This window comes from Theropithecus gelada, chromosome 3 (assembly GCF_003255815.1).
Source record: "Theropithecus gelada isolate Dixy chromosome 3, Tgel_1.0, whole genome shotgun sequence".
Lineage (NCBI taxonomy): Eukaryota > Metazoa > Chordata > Mammalia > Primates > Cercopithecidae > Theropithecus > Theropithecus gelada.
Genome location: NC_037670.1, coordinates 68,849,628 through 68,866,566, shown reverse-complemented (window position 1 = coordinate 68,866,566; position 16,939 = coordinate 68,849,628). Strand labels below are relative to the sequence as shown.

At 53.4% G+C, this 16,939-nt stretch overlaps 2 protein-coding genes across 10 annotated transcripts in view; both read right to left on the bottom strand.

Annotated features, from left to right (window-relative positions):
- Positions 1–8,828: 8,828 nt before the first annotated feature.
- On the bottom strand, positions 8,829–11,317 carry MYL7 (myosin light chain 7). 4 transcript variants are annotated; one of them, XM_025379194.1, is made up of 7 exons: positions 11,257–11,317; positions 10,915–11,028; positions 10,665–10,780; positions 10,265–10,369; positions 9,746–9,824; positions 9,484–9,532; positions 8,829–8,987 (listed from the first exon to the last, which is right to left on the bottom strand). In XM_025379194.1, exons 2-7 carry the CDS (start codon positions 10,959–10,961, stop codon positions 8,886–8,888), a joined length of 498 nt encoding a protein of 165 aa, XP_025234979.1. In that variant the 5' UTR covers positions 10,962–11,028; positions 11,257–11,317; the 3' UTR covers positions 8,829–8,885. The 4 variants fall into 4 exon arrangements, with proteins under 4 accessions (XP_025234979.1, XP_025234978.1, XP_025234977.1 ...); XM_025379193.1 differs by having other exon boundaries at positions 10,665–10,740; positions 11,257–11,280; XM_025379192.1 differs by having other exon boundaries at positions 10,665–10,809; positions 11,257–11,267.
- Positions 11,318–13,223: 1,906 nt separating this feature from the next.
- GCK (glucokinase) overlaps positions 13,224–16,939 on the bottom strand; it is a 48,105-nt gene continuing 44,389 nt past the window's right edge. For 2 of the 6 annotated variants that reach the window (XM_025379845.1, XM_025379844.1), the window contains exons 8-10: positions 16,456–16,611; positions 15,529–15,762; positions 14,298–15,310 (exon numbers count right to left, since the gene is read on the bottom strand). In XM_025379845.1, the coding sequence (XP_025235630.1) occupies positions 15,166–15,310; positions 15,529–15,762; positions 16,456–16,611 (535 nt within the window). In that variant the 3' untranslated portion in view covers positions 14,298–15,165. Of the gene's footprint in view, positions 14,264–14,297; positions 15,311–15,528; positions 15,763–16,084; positions 16,153–16,455; positions 16,621–16,939 lie in introns of those variants that run through there. The other 4 variants (XM_025379846.1, XM_025379849.1, XM_025379848.1 and 1 more) reach the window with 4 other exon arrangements.

The window sequence follows — 16,939 nt, the reverse complement described above, 5'->3', positions numbered from 1 at the left end:
CTGGGATTATAGGCACCCACCGCCACGCCCAGATAATTTTTGTATTTTTAGTAGTGATGGGCTTTCTCCCTGTTGACCAGGGTGGTGTCTAACTCCTGACCTCAGGTGATCCGCCCGCTTCAGCCTCCCAAAGTGCTGGGATTACAGTCGTGAGTCACCCTGCCTTGAACTGAACTCTTGAAGTATCCTGTGATGACTCCCCAGTGGTGTACACACAGGGCTGTGGCCTCCAGGGGCTCTGCCACCCTGGGAGGATGAGGCCATCTGGGGTACCAGCCCGCCCCCAAGTCCATCTGCACATTTAATTGAGGGCTGCAGGGTCACTGCCCTGTGGGTATGCCCAGTGGTTCTGAGTTAAATCAGCTTTGCAAGGGGCTTGCCCTGGGCTGACCTCAGACGAGGAGGCTGAGAGGGTTGGGTTGGTGCTATCAAAAAGTTGTGTAATTCAGACATCTTCATTTTAAGCTCCTGGATATGTGTGGGACACAGAAACTTCCAGGTGCAAGGACTCAGGTTGCCCATGGGCTCTCCGGGCTGTGTGCAGCCAGTTGATTCTCCTGGAGAGGGAGCCCCAGACCTACAGCCTCGCTGCCTTGTGCTCTGCTCTGAGGTCTGTCTGCACAAAGGTCAATAACAGGCTCAAACCCAGCTTCACCGCCTCGCAGCTGTGTGTGACCTTGGACAGCTTGCTTAAGCATGTGGGGCCAATACACTGTATTGGTTGAGGTTAGGTTCTGTTGTGAGAATGAAAGACTTCAAACAACAGCAGCTTCCATCAGGTGGAGTTTGTTCTCTTCATGTAGCACCCGATGGGAGGTAGAGGTGGTGTGTGACACCCCATATGTCAGAGATGCAGCCAGACTCGGCTCACGGCTCCCCCATCCTGTGGCTGTGGCCCTCATCTTCATAGCCCCAGGAGGCTGTGTGCCAGCTAGGTGCTAGCCAGCGGGTTGGAGGGTGGCACAAACATCTGTCTCTTAAGGAGAAAACTGCCACCACACATAGTCATACCTGCCAGTGAGGGAGGGTGAAAGTGTAGTCTTTATTCTGGGGTCAGGAGTATAACTACAAGCATAGTCACCATGGAGCGTGAGAGGGCACCGGACTGCCACGTGTGCACTGTGCCCAGCAGCTGAGTGCCTGGGACAGAGGAGCTCAATGACCCTCAGGTGCTGTCAATATCCAGCCCAGTCCTACTTCACAGACAGGAAACCGAGTCCCAGGAAGGCACACACAGAGGGAAACTGAGCCTACTCCTTGACTTTGCCCAAGGCCTCCCTGAGCTGTCCTATCCCTGCACCTCCACACCCCCAGCTTTTCCATCTAGAAGATTCAAGACAGTTCACTGCAAAGGAAGAGGTGAGTGTGTGCAGACCTACCTATTCCTTATGTTTCTCCAGCTTAACCAGGCCTCTGCAGTCTTGTGCAGGAAAATCAGAACATGGGGGAGTCCAGGTTCAGGCTGGGGCCTCTATCAGCCTGTTGGGGAGGGTCAGGACTGAAGTGGGCTGTGGGCCAGCTGGCGCCCATCAGTCCCTGACAGTTACAGTGGACAGTTAAGCTGGAGAAGCATGTGGGTCACATATTTCTCATGCCAGGGCAGAAATTTAAGAGCCTGTCTTTAACCTTATCAGTGGTGTTAACTCAGCTAAAGAAAGAATGTGCAGAGAGAGAGGGCTGGCAGGCTGGGGCAGCGCAGGGACTGGGGCCCAGGTTGGGGGCTCAAGGGGTTGCAGGATAAGATCAGAAAATACAACACAAGGCTGGGCACAGTAATCCCAGCACTTTGGGAGGCTGAGATGAGAGGATCCCTTGAGGCCAGTTCAAGACCAGTCTGGACAACATAGCAGGACCCCCTTGAACTCTACAAAAAAGAGAAAACAACACAACAGGGGCCTTACCCATGCTGACCGGGAGGGAGTCTTTGGGGAGCAGCCCTTGCTGCGCACCTGGGCCAACTTGGCCAGCACTGTCCGTGGGAGAGGCCACTCACCCCCATGCCCTCCCTGGGCAAGGCTGAGGCTCTTGAGGGGTGGAACATCAGGCATCTTGGGGACATAATCAAAAACAAAAATCTCCTGCCAACGCAGAAAACCTTTCCACAAAAGAAGAGAAAGAAAAGTTTAATTATTGAATAGACATTAAACAGATTGCGATGCTCATCACAGACAATCTGCTAAGAAATTGCAAAGGCAGAAAGAAGTCTCACGCTTGTATATAACCAGGTGCAACCCATCCCGTTCATGTTCTCAAGGGAAATGTCACGGGTTCTCAGGTAAGAGGGCTTGACAGCACCTGTGGTCACACACAGTTCTCTGTAAATCCCCAGGTAACTGGGGAGGCCACGTGGGTTTGCTAATTGCCTTTATCTAAAGGAAAAAAAAATAAACTCATTCCTTTAAGACTGGAAGTGTGTTTGCAACTTGAGCCAGGCACCGGGCTAAAGTTAGGCTCCCCATTGCCCACGGAAACTGGGAGATAAAGATGTATCTCCCTTGGTGATTACACTTCAAATGGTGCCTCCTAGGTCCTTAAGGAGACATTCCTGGGATGTGAAACTTGAAAAAGGCTTATTTAGCTTTTTAACAGATCTACATAAAAAAAGTCCAGGAAGGAACTTGCAATTATAGATTTTCTAAAGAAAAAGGAGATGGGAAAGTCTGTTTTTTTTTTTTTTTTCCACCAAGGAGAATAAACTTATTCTCGTTTTAAATTTGCATTTGCCCTTCTGGTGCCTCAAAGCTGGGGTGAGGGCACTTGGGCAGCACAGCGGACCCCTGGCCTGACTAGAGGCTGTCCTAGTCAATAAAATGCAGATTCTGACTTGAGCCCCAGGTGAGGCCTGCACTGCAGGGAAGAGGCTCCCTCAGGCCTTTGTTTGCATCCAGGGTCTTCAAGGGTATTGGGGCAGGGATAGAGGAGGGGAAGTTCAGACTAATGGGATAATGCTTTTTTTGCCTTTTATTTTTATACTTTTTTTTAATGTTAAAAAGAAAAGCATAATTACCACAAATTGCAAAGGACTAAAGAAGTCTAGAATAATGAATGAATCACTTCAGCCTGGAAAGCAGATACTGTCAATCCTATTAATGTTATAATACAAGCGCCTTCAAGTATTTTATATTTCTTTTTTTTTGTCCTTTTATTTTATTGTTTTTGTTTGTTTGTTTGTTTGTTTGTTTTGTTTTGAGACAGAGTCTCGCTTTGTGGCCCAGGCTGGTGTGCAGTGGCATGATCTCAGTTCACTGCATCCTCTGCCTCCTGGGTTCAAGCGATTCTCCTGCTTCAGCCTCCCAAGTAGCTGGGATTACAGGCACATGCCACAACACCCAGCTAATTTTTGTATTTTTAGTAGAGACAGGGTTTTGCCATGTTGGTCAGGCTGGTCTCTTTTTTTTTTTTTTGAGACGGAGTCTCACTGTGTCTCCCAGGCTGGAGTGCAGTGGCGCGATCTCGGCTCACTGCAAGCTCCGCCCCCCGGGTTCACGCCATTCTCCCGCCTCAGCCTCCCAAGTAGCTGGGACTACAGGCGCCCGCTACCGCGCCCGGCTAGTTTTTTGTATTTTTAGTAGAGACGGGGTTTCACCATGTTAGCCAGGATAGTCTCGATCTCCTGACCTTGTGATCCACCCGCCTCGGCCTCCCAAAGTGCTGGGATTACAGGCTTGAGCCACCGCGCCCGGCCAAGGAGGCTGGTCTCAAACTCCTGGCCTCAGGTGATCCACCTGCCTCGGCCTCCCAAAGTGCTGGGAGTATAAGCATGAGCCACTGCCTGGCCTTTTTTGTCCTTTTAAATGTGATATCCTAGCACATAATAAAGATAATGTACTATGAGCATAAGGTAGAACCTTCTCTGCAGTGACAAATGACAAGTTTGCCTCTCCAGAGAAATGGGCTGGAAGTTCTTACCTTCTCTGCCATCAGCATGGCTGAAGGGAGAGAGAGTGGGGAAAATCCAGGTACCGGTCCACAAAGGAGGCACTCTGGGTTCCTTTCAGGAGGGTGCCAGATGATGCTTCTGCTATCAGACTTAACGTGAGTTCTTAGCAGAAGAGGAGAAGGGGCAGAAACTGACGGAAGTCCCTCCAGAGAGATAGGAAGGCTCTGGACAGTCCCAGTGAGGGCAAGAGTCCTCCTCATGCACAGTTAGGGGGCTTGAGCCAGAGTAGGGCTCCATGGGGAGACGTGTGGCAGGGACACCCAGGACCAGGAGCTCTGGGATACCTGGAGCGAGCACCTTGGCTCAGATGGAGGTGTCCTTAAAGCGGCAAGGCTTCTGAGGCTTCTAAAAAGACAGGAAAGATGAGGGGTGGTGGGTTTATGAGCAGTCTTCTGGTGAGGCTCCCCTTGGGGGCCCCCAGGAACAAGTGGGGTGCAGGGTTGTAGTAGTGGGAGTGTGGAGGAGGCCGGTCCTGAGCCACACAGAATTCGGGCACAGTGGGGGCATTTAGGCCCTTTGGGTCCTGTATTCTTCCTCCCTCCCTCCTTCCCTCCCTCCCTCCTCTTTCCTCCCTCCCTCCCTCCCTCCCTCTCCTCCTTCCTTCCTTCCTTCCTTCCTTCCTTCCTTCCTTCCTTCCTTCCTTCCTTCCTTNTCCTTCCTTCCTTCCTTCCTTCCTTCCTTCCTTCCTTCCTTCCTTCCTTCCTTCCTTCCTTCCTTCCTTCCTTTCTTCCCTTCTTTCTTTTCTTTCTCACAAGGTCTCGCTCTGTCACCCAGGCTGGAGTGCAGTGGCACGACCATGGCTCACTGCAGCCTGGATCTGGCTCAAGCTCCCTGAATATCTGGGGCTATAGGTGTGCACCACCACAACAGGCTAATTTTTGTATTTTTTGAAGAGATGGGTTTTTGCCCGTTGCCCAGGCTGGTCTTGAACTCCTGGTCTTAAGCAATCCTTTCTCCTCTGCCTCCCAAAGTGTTGGGATTACAGGTATGAACCACCACGCCTGGCCCTGTTGCATTTCTTTCTTTCTCTCTCTCTGTTTTTTTTTTGAAATAGGGTCTCGCTTTGTCACCCAGGCTGGAGTGCAATGGCGGAATCCTGGCTCACTGCTGCCTCAACCTCCCAGGCTCAAGCAATCCTCTGCCTTGGCCTCCCAAGTAGCTGAGATTTCAGGCGTGAGCCATCATGCATGGTTACCTGTTGTATTTCTTTTCTTTTCTTTCTTTTCTTTTCTTTTCTTTTCTTTTCTTTTCTTTCCCTCCCTTCCTTCCTTCCTTCCTTCCTTCCTTCCTTCCTTCCTTCCTTCCTTCCTTCCTTCCTTCCTTCCTTCCTTCCTCTCTCTCTTTCTCTCTTTCTCTCTTTCTCTCTTTCTTTTTTTTTGAGAGGGAACCTTGCTCTGTTTTCCAACTGGGAGCTATTGCCTGGCAATGGCTGGTGGGACCCAGGCCAGGACCACACAGAGCTCATAGTGAGCAGGGCCCTGCAGGCCTGGCCAGGGGGCATCCACCTCCCCCAGAGGGAGCTTTCCTTTCAGTGGGTGGACAACATGGAGCTGGTCTTCCCCCTCCCGGAGCTCTCCCCAGCTATGCTCACCTCATACCACCTTCTGTCCAACATCCTCAGGTGTAGACTGTTAGACACTCCACTTACGGGATGCCTGAGATTCACCTGAGGAAAAAGTTTGGTCTCACAAGTAATTTGTATGATCTCTGCTTTCTGGAAACAGCCTTCTCTCCCTTCTGTCTGTACTGCTAGAATACTCAGAGGCAACCCCACCCAAATGAAATTGGCTCCTTTTGAGGACATCAAAACTGCTGCTCCCTGCTGCAAGTACTCTCTGCAGAGACGGCTAATGCCTGCCTCAGAGTCTCCCAGAAACTGTAGTCTTTATTTATTTATTTACTTATTTTTATTCTACTTTTTTTTTGAGATGGAGTCTTGCTCTGTCGTCCAGGCTGGAGTGCAGTGGCTTGATCTCTGCTCACTGCAACCTCCCCTTCCGGGTTCAAGATATTCTCCTGCCTCAGCCTCCCTAATTGCTGGGACTACAGGCATGCCCTACCACACCTGGCTAATTTCTGTATTTTTAGTAGAGACAGGGTTTCACCATATTAGCCGGGCTGATCTTGAACTCCTGACCTCAGGTAATCTGCCCGCCTCGGCCTCCCAAAGTGCTGGGATTATAGGCCCGAGCCACCATGTTCATTTAACCACACACTACACAGTCTAACTCAGTGCTTTCCAACAGGAATGAAAGCCAGAAAGTCACTTATGAAATTCTAAATATTCTAGTAGCCACATTTAAAAAGTGAAAAGAAATGGGTGAAATTAATTTTAGTAATAATCCAATATCCAAAACATTATCATTTCAACATATGATATTACAATATTAATGATATTAATAAAATTTATTAATGAGATATTTGCATTCTTTTTTGTATGAAATCTTCAAAATATTGTGTGCAGTTTACACTTGTAGCATATCCCAACTCACACCACATTTCAAGTGGCCAGTGGCTATCATATTGGTCAGTGTAGGCTAAACTGATATCCTGGGTCTATGCCCATCTGTTTCTCTCTATCCTTTTGTCTCTCTCTTTTCTCTCTCTCTCTATCACACACACACACACACACACCACATACACATACCATATACATTCTACCCTCAGTTTATTCCAAACAACACTAATACAGGCAGTTTTGGTGTGGAAAGGACTAACCTTATCAGACAACTACACCAGCAGTGTGAAAGGATAATATTTTTAAAGCAAAATCTTGAATTGCATACTAAGTGAACAACTGCCAAATATTATTTACTTGTGAATTCACGTAGGAATCAATAAGATGTGACAGCCCAAGGAGCTGGGCAGTGCTCATCTTGTGGCTCATTCCTGGGCCTGGTTCAGAGAAGAATTCAAAGAGCCAGTGCATGTGTAGACTGTTAGGAATGCCCAGATGAATTTGCTTAATATAGGCAAAATTGGCTTCTTCCACAGAGAAGGGAAAAATCAATTGTGCTTCCACTGGACAACACTTATTTGCATGTTTATAGGGAAGAATCATTGCCTTGCTATTAGTTATAATTTACAGAGTTGTGGCAGGGTGCGGTGGCTCACGCCTGTAATCCCAGCATTTGGGAGGCATAGGCGGGTGGATCAACGGAGGTCAGGAGTTCGAGACCAGCTGGCTAACATGGTGAAACCGCGTCTCTATTAAAAATACAAAAATTAGCCTGGCATGGTGTGCACATCTGTAATACTAGCTACTCAGGAGGCTGAGGCATGAGAATCACTTGAACCTGGGAGGTGAAGTTTGCAGTGAGCTGAGATCATGCCACTGCAGCCTGGGTGACAGAGATAGACTCTATCCAAAAAAAAAAAAAAAAAAAAGAAAAAAAAGAAATAATAATTTACAGAGTTTTGAAACAGCTCAAAGACAACGAAAGGTTCAGACACCCCATCAAATCAGATAACCGGACACCTATGATCTTTTTGGTTTGTTTCAGTCTTTCACAACTTACACCTGTAGAGCTTGGATTATAATATGATCCCTTACTTTATGAAATCAGCTTGTTGAACAAGCAAACTCATGTGGTAGAATCCTAATGGTACTTGATTTTGTTCACCCAGTGTCCCAGCATGCTCCGTGGAGTGGGCTGGTGGCCTGCTATTGGGGTGGAAACTCAGGCAGTTTGTGACTTTTGTAATCTCTCTAAGCAACAGAAAATACCATAATTCCAGAAAGTCTCAAGTTTCCATTTAGTAATTAAACTGCCAGACCCCAGATAAAATCAAAACTGAACACCTGTCTGGGTGAAAATGCCTTTCTTCTTGGGGCCTTCAGGAAGGAGTGCCCCTCCTTTCTCACTCACCTCCTCCCCACCAACCCCCAGGTACAGGGATTGCAGCAGGGCTTGTGGGGAGGGAAGCAGGCAGGCTGAGAGCTCTTACTGGGCAGTCCTGTAGGCAGGAAACTTTGTACGCTCTGGATCTGGCTGAGGTTTGAGCTGTCACTGCCTGTCTCTCTGTCTCTGTCTCTGTCTCTGTCTCTGTCTCTCTCTCTCTCTCTCTGGTGCTTTGGATGTCCCCTGCTGCTCCTCTTGTACTCATGATGAGGATCACTCTCTCCTCTAGCTCCTGGGTTCTCAGATGAAGGGTGACAGGAGCACTAACTATTGTCTCCTGAGACGTCATCTCCCTACCCTCCAGCTGTCTGACCCTCTTACCCCTCACAGCGCATGAGGGGCTCAGGAGGCATGATGCCAGGTTCTGGGCATTTCCTCTAAAAATTTGCATGTTCCCTGGCCCCTCCTTCGGTGTCCATGTTCCTTGTGTCTTAGTGCCTTGCCTGTAATTGCAATGAGAAGCTGATTGTGTTTCAGATGAGTACCTCTCTGCAGGGCCCATGCAGGGAGGCACCCAAGCCAGTGTATTGAGAAGGGGTGCGAGCAGTGGGCCAGGGGAGGCTGTGTGGTTGGGTGTGGGGGTACCAGGGCCACTGCCTACCTGCTGGGCTGTTGGGCAGAGTTTGCTGAGTGCCCAGCAAGCAGCCTCTTCTCTACACAGCCCCAAGTAGCTGGGCAGTGCCCACTTTGTGGCTCTTTCCTGGGCTTGGTGGAGGTGGTGTAAATTCCACCCTCTCCTCTTCTAGATGGCTGGCCTTGGCGAGATGCTCACACTCTCTGGGCCTCAGTGTCCTCATCTGTGAACTAGGCATGATCATAGTTCACACTTCACTTGGCAGCATGGGAGTGAATCAAGGTGAGCTGGCAAGGGGCCAGCTCCCAGGAGGTAGATGGTGGCCATGATCATGGTGATGTGTGCACTGGGACCTTGGGATCCCCCTTGGCTGGTCCCCAGCCCATCTGTCACAGAAAAGACACCACAGCAATTCCAATTTGGCAACAGAGTTTATTGAGGTACCCCCTCGTGGGCCTGGCCCTGCCCCTCATTCCTCTTTCTCGTCTCCATGGGTGATGATGTAGCACAGTGACTTGTAGTCGATGTTCCCCGCCAGGTCCATGGGTGTCAGGGCGAACATCTGCTCCACCTGCAGGGGGCGCTGGTGAAAGGTAGCCCCCTAGCTCCTGGCCCAGCTGGGCAGAGACCTCACCTGAGTCCTGTGGCCCTTCTGCCTGCCCCCTGCATCTGTGCTTTGTGCCTTCGCTTTTCAACCCTAGACCCCAGACTCTGGGTTAATTTTTTCTGTTGGCTGACTCTGGGCAGAGTGAGGAGTCGGTGCAAATGGGGGCCAAGGGGCAAAGGGCGCCCCTCCAGCCACAGGCACAGGCCCACCCCAAGTATACGAAACCTCTCCTTATCTGCTTTTCCCCGGGTCTGTGTACAGTCTCCCTGCCTGGTGCAACATGCTGTCTTTTCTGACTCCACATCTTTACCCTCTAGGTCTCAACAGAGATGGCACCTCCTCCAGAAAGACCCCCGGCTCACCCTTCCAGCAACTGCCTCACTGGTACTGGGCTCTGGGTCATGGGTGAGGCCCAGAGAAGGTGCTGGGGATGGGTATTGAAGGGGCTGGGCAGCCTCACCTCAGCTGGAGAGAACTTGTCTGCCTGGGTCAGGAGAAGCTGCTTAAACCTGCGGGGAGTGAGGAGGGTCTGAGCAGGAGACTGTGGGGGAGTGGCTGCGCAGGGAAGATGGGTACAGAGGCTCTCATGGCGTAGGGAAGGGTTGGCCGCACCCCAAAGAGTAGTATAAGGCCCCGAAGTACAGGCAGCCCCCCTCACAAGGGGCCTCACCCCCGTCTCTGCTTCCACCACTGTGCCCCTCATCTGGCTGGGCCACACTTACTCTTCCTTGTTCACCACCCCTTTGCCACTGGGGTCAAACATGCGGAAGGCACTCAGGATGGCTTCCTCGGGGTCTGTCCCTGGGAGGCCAAGGCAGCCAGGTGAGCATCCATGTCTCCAGCATCCCAGGTCCCGCCTAGCAGGAACTGGGCTGCATGAGGAGCCCCCCGCATCCCAGAAGAGGTGGGGGTATTCCCTAATATAAAGTGTTTCTCGAGGATCAGTGGGGCTGGGAATGGTCATCCTCCTGAGGTGGGCAGCCTGGCTGGGAGATTGGAATTTGGGGGTGGGGGCTGAAGGCACCTTTCCTGGCCCCAAGTCAGCACTGGGGTGACCAGTGCACATGGGATTCTAGGGCACAGGAGGTGCTTAGAATGGGCCATGGCTAGGAAGAGTCCAGGTGGGTCCAGATGGGGTACAGTTAGGGTTCCGGTGGGGTTCAGGCAGGGTTCAGGTGGGGTTCAGGCAGGGTGCAGGCTCCCTGCCTGGCCAAGGGTGCCCAGCTCTGTCCCAGGCTCACCATTGAGCTTCTCCCCAAAGAGCGTGAGGAAGACGGTGAAGTTGATGGGACCCTTGCCCTCCTGCAGCATGGCGTCCAGCTCCTCCTCTGGGACACTCACCTTCCCTGGTGGGGGTGGGGCATGAGGTACACACCAGGACCCTGGGTGTCCCCCAGAAGGGCCTAGGCCACCCTCCCTCTATCCTGGCCGCAGGGGCTGGAGGGGCAGAGGCAGCTGTGGGTCGGGGAGGTGAAGTGGAAGGAAGGCGTGACAAGGGGGGAAGGGCAGTGTGAGGAGATGGGGAGGAGGGGAAGCAGGGGAGCAGGGTGCTGTCCCCCCAGCTACTCCCACCCACCCAGCAGCTCAGAGCAGGGGCCCCAGTCTGCAGGGTGGGGCTGGGTGGGAGGTGGGTGCACGCACCCAGCTGGGAGTAGGTCTCCCTCAGGTCTGCCTTGCAGATGATGCCATCACGATTCTGGTCGATACAGCTGAAGGCCTGTGAGATGGGGGCCTTCAGTTGGGAGCAGCCCCCAGCTCTAGGGAAGGTGGGAGGAAGGGGAGAGGCCTGGGTAGTGTGAGGGGCAAGGTCAGGATAGAAAGGGGGTGTGTATGTGGGGTGGGGTTGGGCAGGCCGGGATGGGGTCTGAGGCTGCTGGGAGTGGGCACTCACTTCCTTGAACTCCTGGATCTGGGCTTGTTCAAACATGGAAAAGACATTGGAAGAACCACGTTGGGCCTGCTTGGTGGCCGCCACTTTGCCTCGGGTCCCCGCCTTCCTGCTGGCCTGCAACACCGTGAGTAGGGAGGGGTCCTCTCCCCACCTCCTCAAAGTCTCCCCATCCCACCCACCATGCACCGTCCCAGAGCATTCCCAGGAGAGCCAGGGCCAGGATCCTCTTCCTCTCCCTGGGGACCACCCTCGACCAAACGCAAGCACAGAAAACTCTGCTCCCCCAGCCCAAAGGCCAGCACCAGGGAGACCGCTAGCCTTTCCTCCCCAGCAGGCACTCACCATTCTCTCTGCAGAGGTGTGGCTGCTGTCGTGGTGGCAGGGCCCAGCCTCCTTTATGTCTCAGGCTTATCACCTGAAGGTCCAAATAAGGAGAGGAACAGAGGACAGGACCAAACTTGGCAGCCCCCGCCTGGGCTGGGGGAGGATGAAGGCCCTAACAGATTCCAGCCACATTCTTGATGACCTTCATGTCCTCAACGTGTAACATCCTGCTGTCTATCCATCCTGGCAGGGCCAGGCACAATGTCTGCCCAGAGCAGAGCAGGCTCAAAGCTCTCACCACCCTAGGTCCTGATGAAGGGATCCAGTTACTCCCATATCTGACCACCCCTCCTTGCCAGTCCAGCCAGAACCCTGACCAGTGCAAGAGGACAGCTGGGGAGGGTCAGTCCAGGGACGCCCCCAGGCTTGGGAAGGCAGTGGGTAGTTCTGAGAATGGTCTGTGGCCTGAGACCTCCCCTGGGCTGCCCAGAGGTTTTGGTGACCCTAGGCTCTGACCTTTTGCCCCTCTGACGAAGGGGCAGAAGGCATCCCCGAGCTAGCTGTGACCCCAGGCAGAACACTTTGCTTGGCTTTGGGGTAATTCTGGAGGGTGAGGGAGCTCCATCAGCTCCCTCATGCAGTCTGCCTTGTCCCCAGTCTGCCCTGCTGTTTGGAACCTTGCCTTCCTCAAGCCCCATCTCAACCACACTACTTCAAAAAGCTCTCCCTAACATCCTCAGCGGGGAGCTTCTGGGGCACGTTTCCCATTTGCCTGGTGGCTGATGTGTTTGTATTCCTGGCTTCTGTGCCTCTCCTGAACACCCAGCCTGGTTGACATCTGGATCCCCTGAAGGCCTGGTGCACAGTGGGCCGTTGGGCAGGCCTGCGTGATGCTGTTCCAGAGAAGCAGACTTGCCAGCTTCCGGGGCCGAGGGCACAGCAGAGGGGCTGGGGAAACAGGGGACATCCTGGAGGCAGCAGGAGTGGGTCACCCCAGGCTGGGCTCACTGGCTGCTGCCCCTCCACTGGAGCCAGGCCTATGTCTGTCAGTAGCTGACTGGTAGAGTGCAGGAGCTCTCATGTGTCACACCCAATACTCTTTTTATATAACAAGAGTTTTCTTTTAAATTCCTTAAATTCCTTTTTTTTTTTGAGACGGAGTCTCACTCTCGTACAGGCTGGAGTGCAGTGGCGCGTTCTCAGCTCACTGCAACCTCCACCTCCCAGGTTCAAGCGATTCTCGTTCCTCAACCTCCCAAGCAGCTGGGATTACAGGCATGCACCACCACACCCAGCTAATTTATATATATATATATATACATACATATATATATATACACACACATACATACATATATATATATAAAAATTTTTTTTTTTTAGTAGAGACAGGGTTTTATCATGTTGGCCAGGCCAGTCTCGAACTCCTGATCTTAGGCGATCTGCCTGCTTCAGCTTCCTAAAATGCTGGGATTACAGGTGTGAGCCACTGAGCTCTGTCACCCAGGCTGAAGTGCAGAGGCATGAGTAGAGCTCACTGCAGACAACCCCTGGGCTCAAGTGCTTCTTCCTGCCTCAACCTCTGGAATAGTTGGGACTACAGGTGCACACCACCCTGCCCAGTGTTTTTTTTCTTTCTTTCTTTTTTTAATTAATTAATTCATTCATTCATTTTTGAGACAGAGTCTTGCTCTGTTGCCCAGGCTGGAGTGCAGTGGTGCGATCTCTGCTCACTGCAACCTCCGCCTCCCAGGTTCAAGCAATTCTCTTGCCTCAGCCTCCTGAGTAGCTGGGATTACAGGCGCCTGCCATCATGCCCGGCTACATTTTGTATTTTTCGTAGAGACGGGGTTTCACCGTGTTGGCCAGGCTGATCTCAAACTCCTGACCTTGTGATCTACCTGCTTCGGCCTCCCAAAGTGCTGGGATTACAGGCGTGAGCCACCGTGCCCAGCAGCCCCCCACTTTTTTTTTTTAAGAGATGGGGTCTTGCTATGTTGCCCCAGGCTGGTCTCAAATTCCTGGCCTCAAGCAATCCTCCACCTCAGCCTCTCAAAGCACTGAGATTATAGGCGTGAGCCATCACACTGTCCCATAACAAGTGTTTTATGACACTCCCTTTGTTATCTAGAAAAGAAATTCATTTTATCTATTTCAATTCAGCCATTTCAATTCAGACATATAACCTACCTACATATAGAATTTTAAGAATTAATACAATGCCCTGAACTGTAATATAAAGGAGAAATAGAAAGCAATTGATATTAAAATGTTTTCCACTTTGTGAATGCTTGAACATAACAGTAATGATAACAAAGTAATCAGATGCTTGCACTAACTTATAAGGACTAATTTAGACTCAAGAGAACTAAGAAGATCCAAAGCAATTCCACATGAGAAGTAGCAGATAGCAAGAAATCTGAAGGGGGACATGACTTCTCAAAATCACAACTTTGGGTTAAGATCTGAAGGAAACAAAACAGTTGTTCCTGATTAGCTGGGTGGTGTCTCTCATCGAAAAATGAACGTGCATGAAAATCACACAAATATGTATCTATGTCACTGTGTTTATGCTACAGAAAGATGGCATTAGGCCTATGTTTGGCTAACTCTAAACAGGCATTCCACCAATAGGAGCATCTGGCGGGACCTTAGAAATCCAACGTGTATCTGGGCCTCCACTCACTGGCAAACCTAAGTGGCTCTGACTGGACAGGACGGTGCTGAGACTGACATGCAGCAGGACCAGCTTCATTCCCCCACTTCCCCAGAGCAGCACCTGGCCTGGCACTCTCTCTGCACACATTCCATGGGCAGGCAAGCAGGGGCACCGGCCAGGCAGTGTATTGTCCACTACTCTGCCATCCCCCATGATACCCCATTCCTGTTCCTACAGCCTGGTCCGTCACTCCTCACACTCCCCGGGGCACGGCTGGCTGGAAGGAGCTGTCTGGAGGGCATGGCTGAGATACTGAAGTATCTTCATGCATGTGACGCTGACTCTTTATAGATTGTCCCCACAGTCCTTATGCACAGAAGTCAAAGAACAGTGGACAGGCCATGTTTAAAACTTTTAACATTTTTAATTAAAAAACTCACACAGTCTCAGGTTGGGCATGGAGAGGGTGGCATGTCGTATGATGGGGTGGTCCCTTGGGGTGTGCTGAATGCTGCTTGGGGTTTCTTCCTGAGCCAGTGCTGTGGGAGTTGAAAACGCAGGGCTGGCCCTTCTCCCCTTTGTGGGCCCCTTGGGGCAGGGGCTTGGGGGCTCTGTCTCTTGCACCTGCTGTGAGGGTCCATCCCAGAATCACAAGTCACTCAGGGATGGGGGTACAGGAGAGAAAAGGTCTCTGGGGGTATTCGCAGCTTGGGACACCTCCTCCACGGAGCCCTCTCCCATTGCTCCCTGGGCCTCTTGAGCCTCAAGCAAGAAAATGGCCAGGACTGGGTGATGAGCAGCCCCTGGCTGCCCTTTTGGCCCAGGTGTAGGTCTGGTCAAGCTGTTGGAGCTGCCTCCCCACACAGGATGAGTTCCCAGGGAAGAGAGGCCACAGCAGGATCCAGAGGGCGCCCCCTTCCCAGAGCCTGGGCCCAGGCGAGGCCAACAGCTCTGACAGTGTGGAAATGCAACAAAGTCCTGAGTGAGCAACTCCCTTCTAGGAAGTTGATTCCAGTGAGAAAGGTGGGGGCTTCCAGAGTCTCTGTCCCTGCTCCTGCTGCACCCCAGTTAGGGCCCTGGGGCTGTCCCACCGAATGACTGAGGGAAAAGGCCCGCTGGGTTCCCCAGCGGGATGGCAGGCAGCCCAGGTCCTGACAAGGCCAGGTCTCCTGCCCCGCCAGGTTGCGAGCACGTGTGGGGAGCACTTCCCCGTGGAGCCTGGGTGCTGTGGGGCTGTGGCATCCTCCCTGTGCTGGCGGTCACTGCTCTCACTGGCCCAGCATGCAGGCCTTCTTACAGGCCACCGCCGAGACCAGGGCCGCGCCCCGGCCACTGCCCTCCTCCGACTCGATGAAGGTGATCTCGCAGCTGGGCGTCAGCCTGCGCACGCTAGCGTGGAACCGCTCCTTGAAGCTGGGCAGAAGAGAAGCAGGGCTGCCGTCCCTCCTCCCAGCCCATCCTCCACATTCATTACCGGGCATCCTGCACGAAGTCGACCCTTCCCCCAAATCTAGGCCAAGGGGGACGAGAAGAGGATTACACAAAATCTTGGAGCTTGGGAGCCACAAGGAACCATGGAGCACTCGCTTTTTGGGCCCCACTTTACCAGGGAGAGGGCGCAGCGGGCTCACCTGGGGTGCAGCTTGTACACGGAGCCATCCACGCCCACAGTGATACGCATTACGTCCTCGCTGCGGCTCTCGCGCATGCGGTTGATGACGCCCGCCAGCCCCGCCGAGCACATGTGTGCAGCACGCGTAGACACGCTCTCGCAGGCGCGGCGCACGATGTCGCAGTCAGTGGCCGAGGGTCGTAGCCCCAGCGTGCTCAGGATGTTGTAGATCTGCTTGCGGTCGCCCGTGTCGCTGCGGGGCGGGAGGAGGTAGGGCGGTCGCTGAGGGTGGCTCCGACAATCCATCCCCCTCCAGCGGCGGCCTCTCCTCCAGGGAGGGGCCCCTGCCAGCCGTCCACCCAGCGGCGGCCTCTTTCCCTGGCTGAGCCGGGGCCCCTCTGGAGAAATGGGGCGATCCTGCTCACCTCAACCAGTCAAAGCGTTTCCGCTAGGGACCAGCAGTAACCTGGTTAGTACTGCTCCCTCTAACTAAGCCCAGGGTCTCCGCCAGGGAAGTGAGGCCACAGCAGGATCCAGAGAGCACCGCCACGGCGGGCAGGGAGCACCGAGGGGACTCACGGATGGGGACACTGCCCGGACGCGGGCTCGCCCCCATCCCTGCTCCTGGCATCCCCGTCCGGACCCCACCTCCTACCCGGGACCGGTCCCTGTCCCGCCCTCGCCTCCAGAGCCCCGCCCTCGCCTCCAGCGCCCCGCCTCGGGCCCCGCCCACTCCCGCCCCGCCCCCTGTGCCCCGCCCACTCCCGCCCCGCCTCCGTGCCCCGCCCCAGGCCCCGCCCACGCCCGGAATCCGGCCCCAGGCCCTAGTTTCCTGTCCCTGCGCCACGGGCCTGGGACTCAGTCTCTCCCTGAGACCAAGTCTGCAGTGCCCGGACTGGACGTCCCCAGCCCCTGCCCTTTGCACCTGCCCTTCTCCTCCGCACACCTCTCCACCTGCGACACGAAGCGTGTCTCGAAGGCTCCGCGTGTGCGCAGCAGCTCGGAGGCCTCCCCGTGGAAGAGCAGGTTTTCGTCCACGAGCCTGAGCAGCACGAGCCGCACCAGCTCACCCATGTACTTGCCACCTATGAGCTTCTCATACCTGGACACAGGGCAGCTCCATTACATCATCAGGCACGAGGGAGGGCCCCTCGTGCAGGTGGAAGCCGGGAACCGGCGCCACTTTTCCCCATTGAGGTCACCAGGCGGCCACGTGGGGCACTGTGATCCCCACTCCCCCATCCGGTTCCCGTCTTTCCCTCGTTAATGAACCAGAGTTTAGAAACGTCAGGGATTAGGAACGTGCACATCCAACTCAATCACGGGACCAAGTTTGGCCTGCCCCTGGGCCCACTTCAGTGAAGGGACAGACAGATAGTTCAAAGACCCCATCCAGTCCCTCCGAAACCTTCCTTGCAGGAGGCCCTGCG

Bases quoted from the DNA above. Each gene is read 5' to 3' on its own strand.
- MYL7 (XM_025379192.1), bottom strand. The intron at 9,825-10,264 runs GTGAGCCTGGGA...TTGGCCTCCCAG, and splicing joins CTTTGGGGAGAAGCTCAATG to GGACAGACCCCGAGGAAGCC. The intron at 8,988-9,483 runs GTGAGGCTGCCC...CGCCCCCTGCAG, and splicing joins ACAAGTTCTCTCCAGCTGAG to GTGGAGCAGATGTTCGCCCT.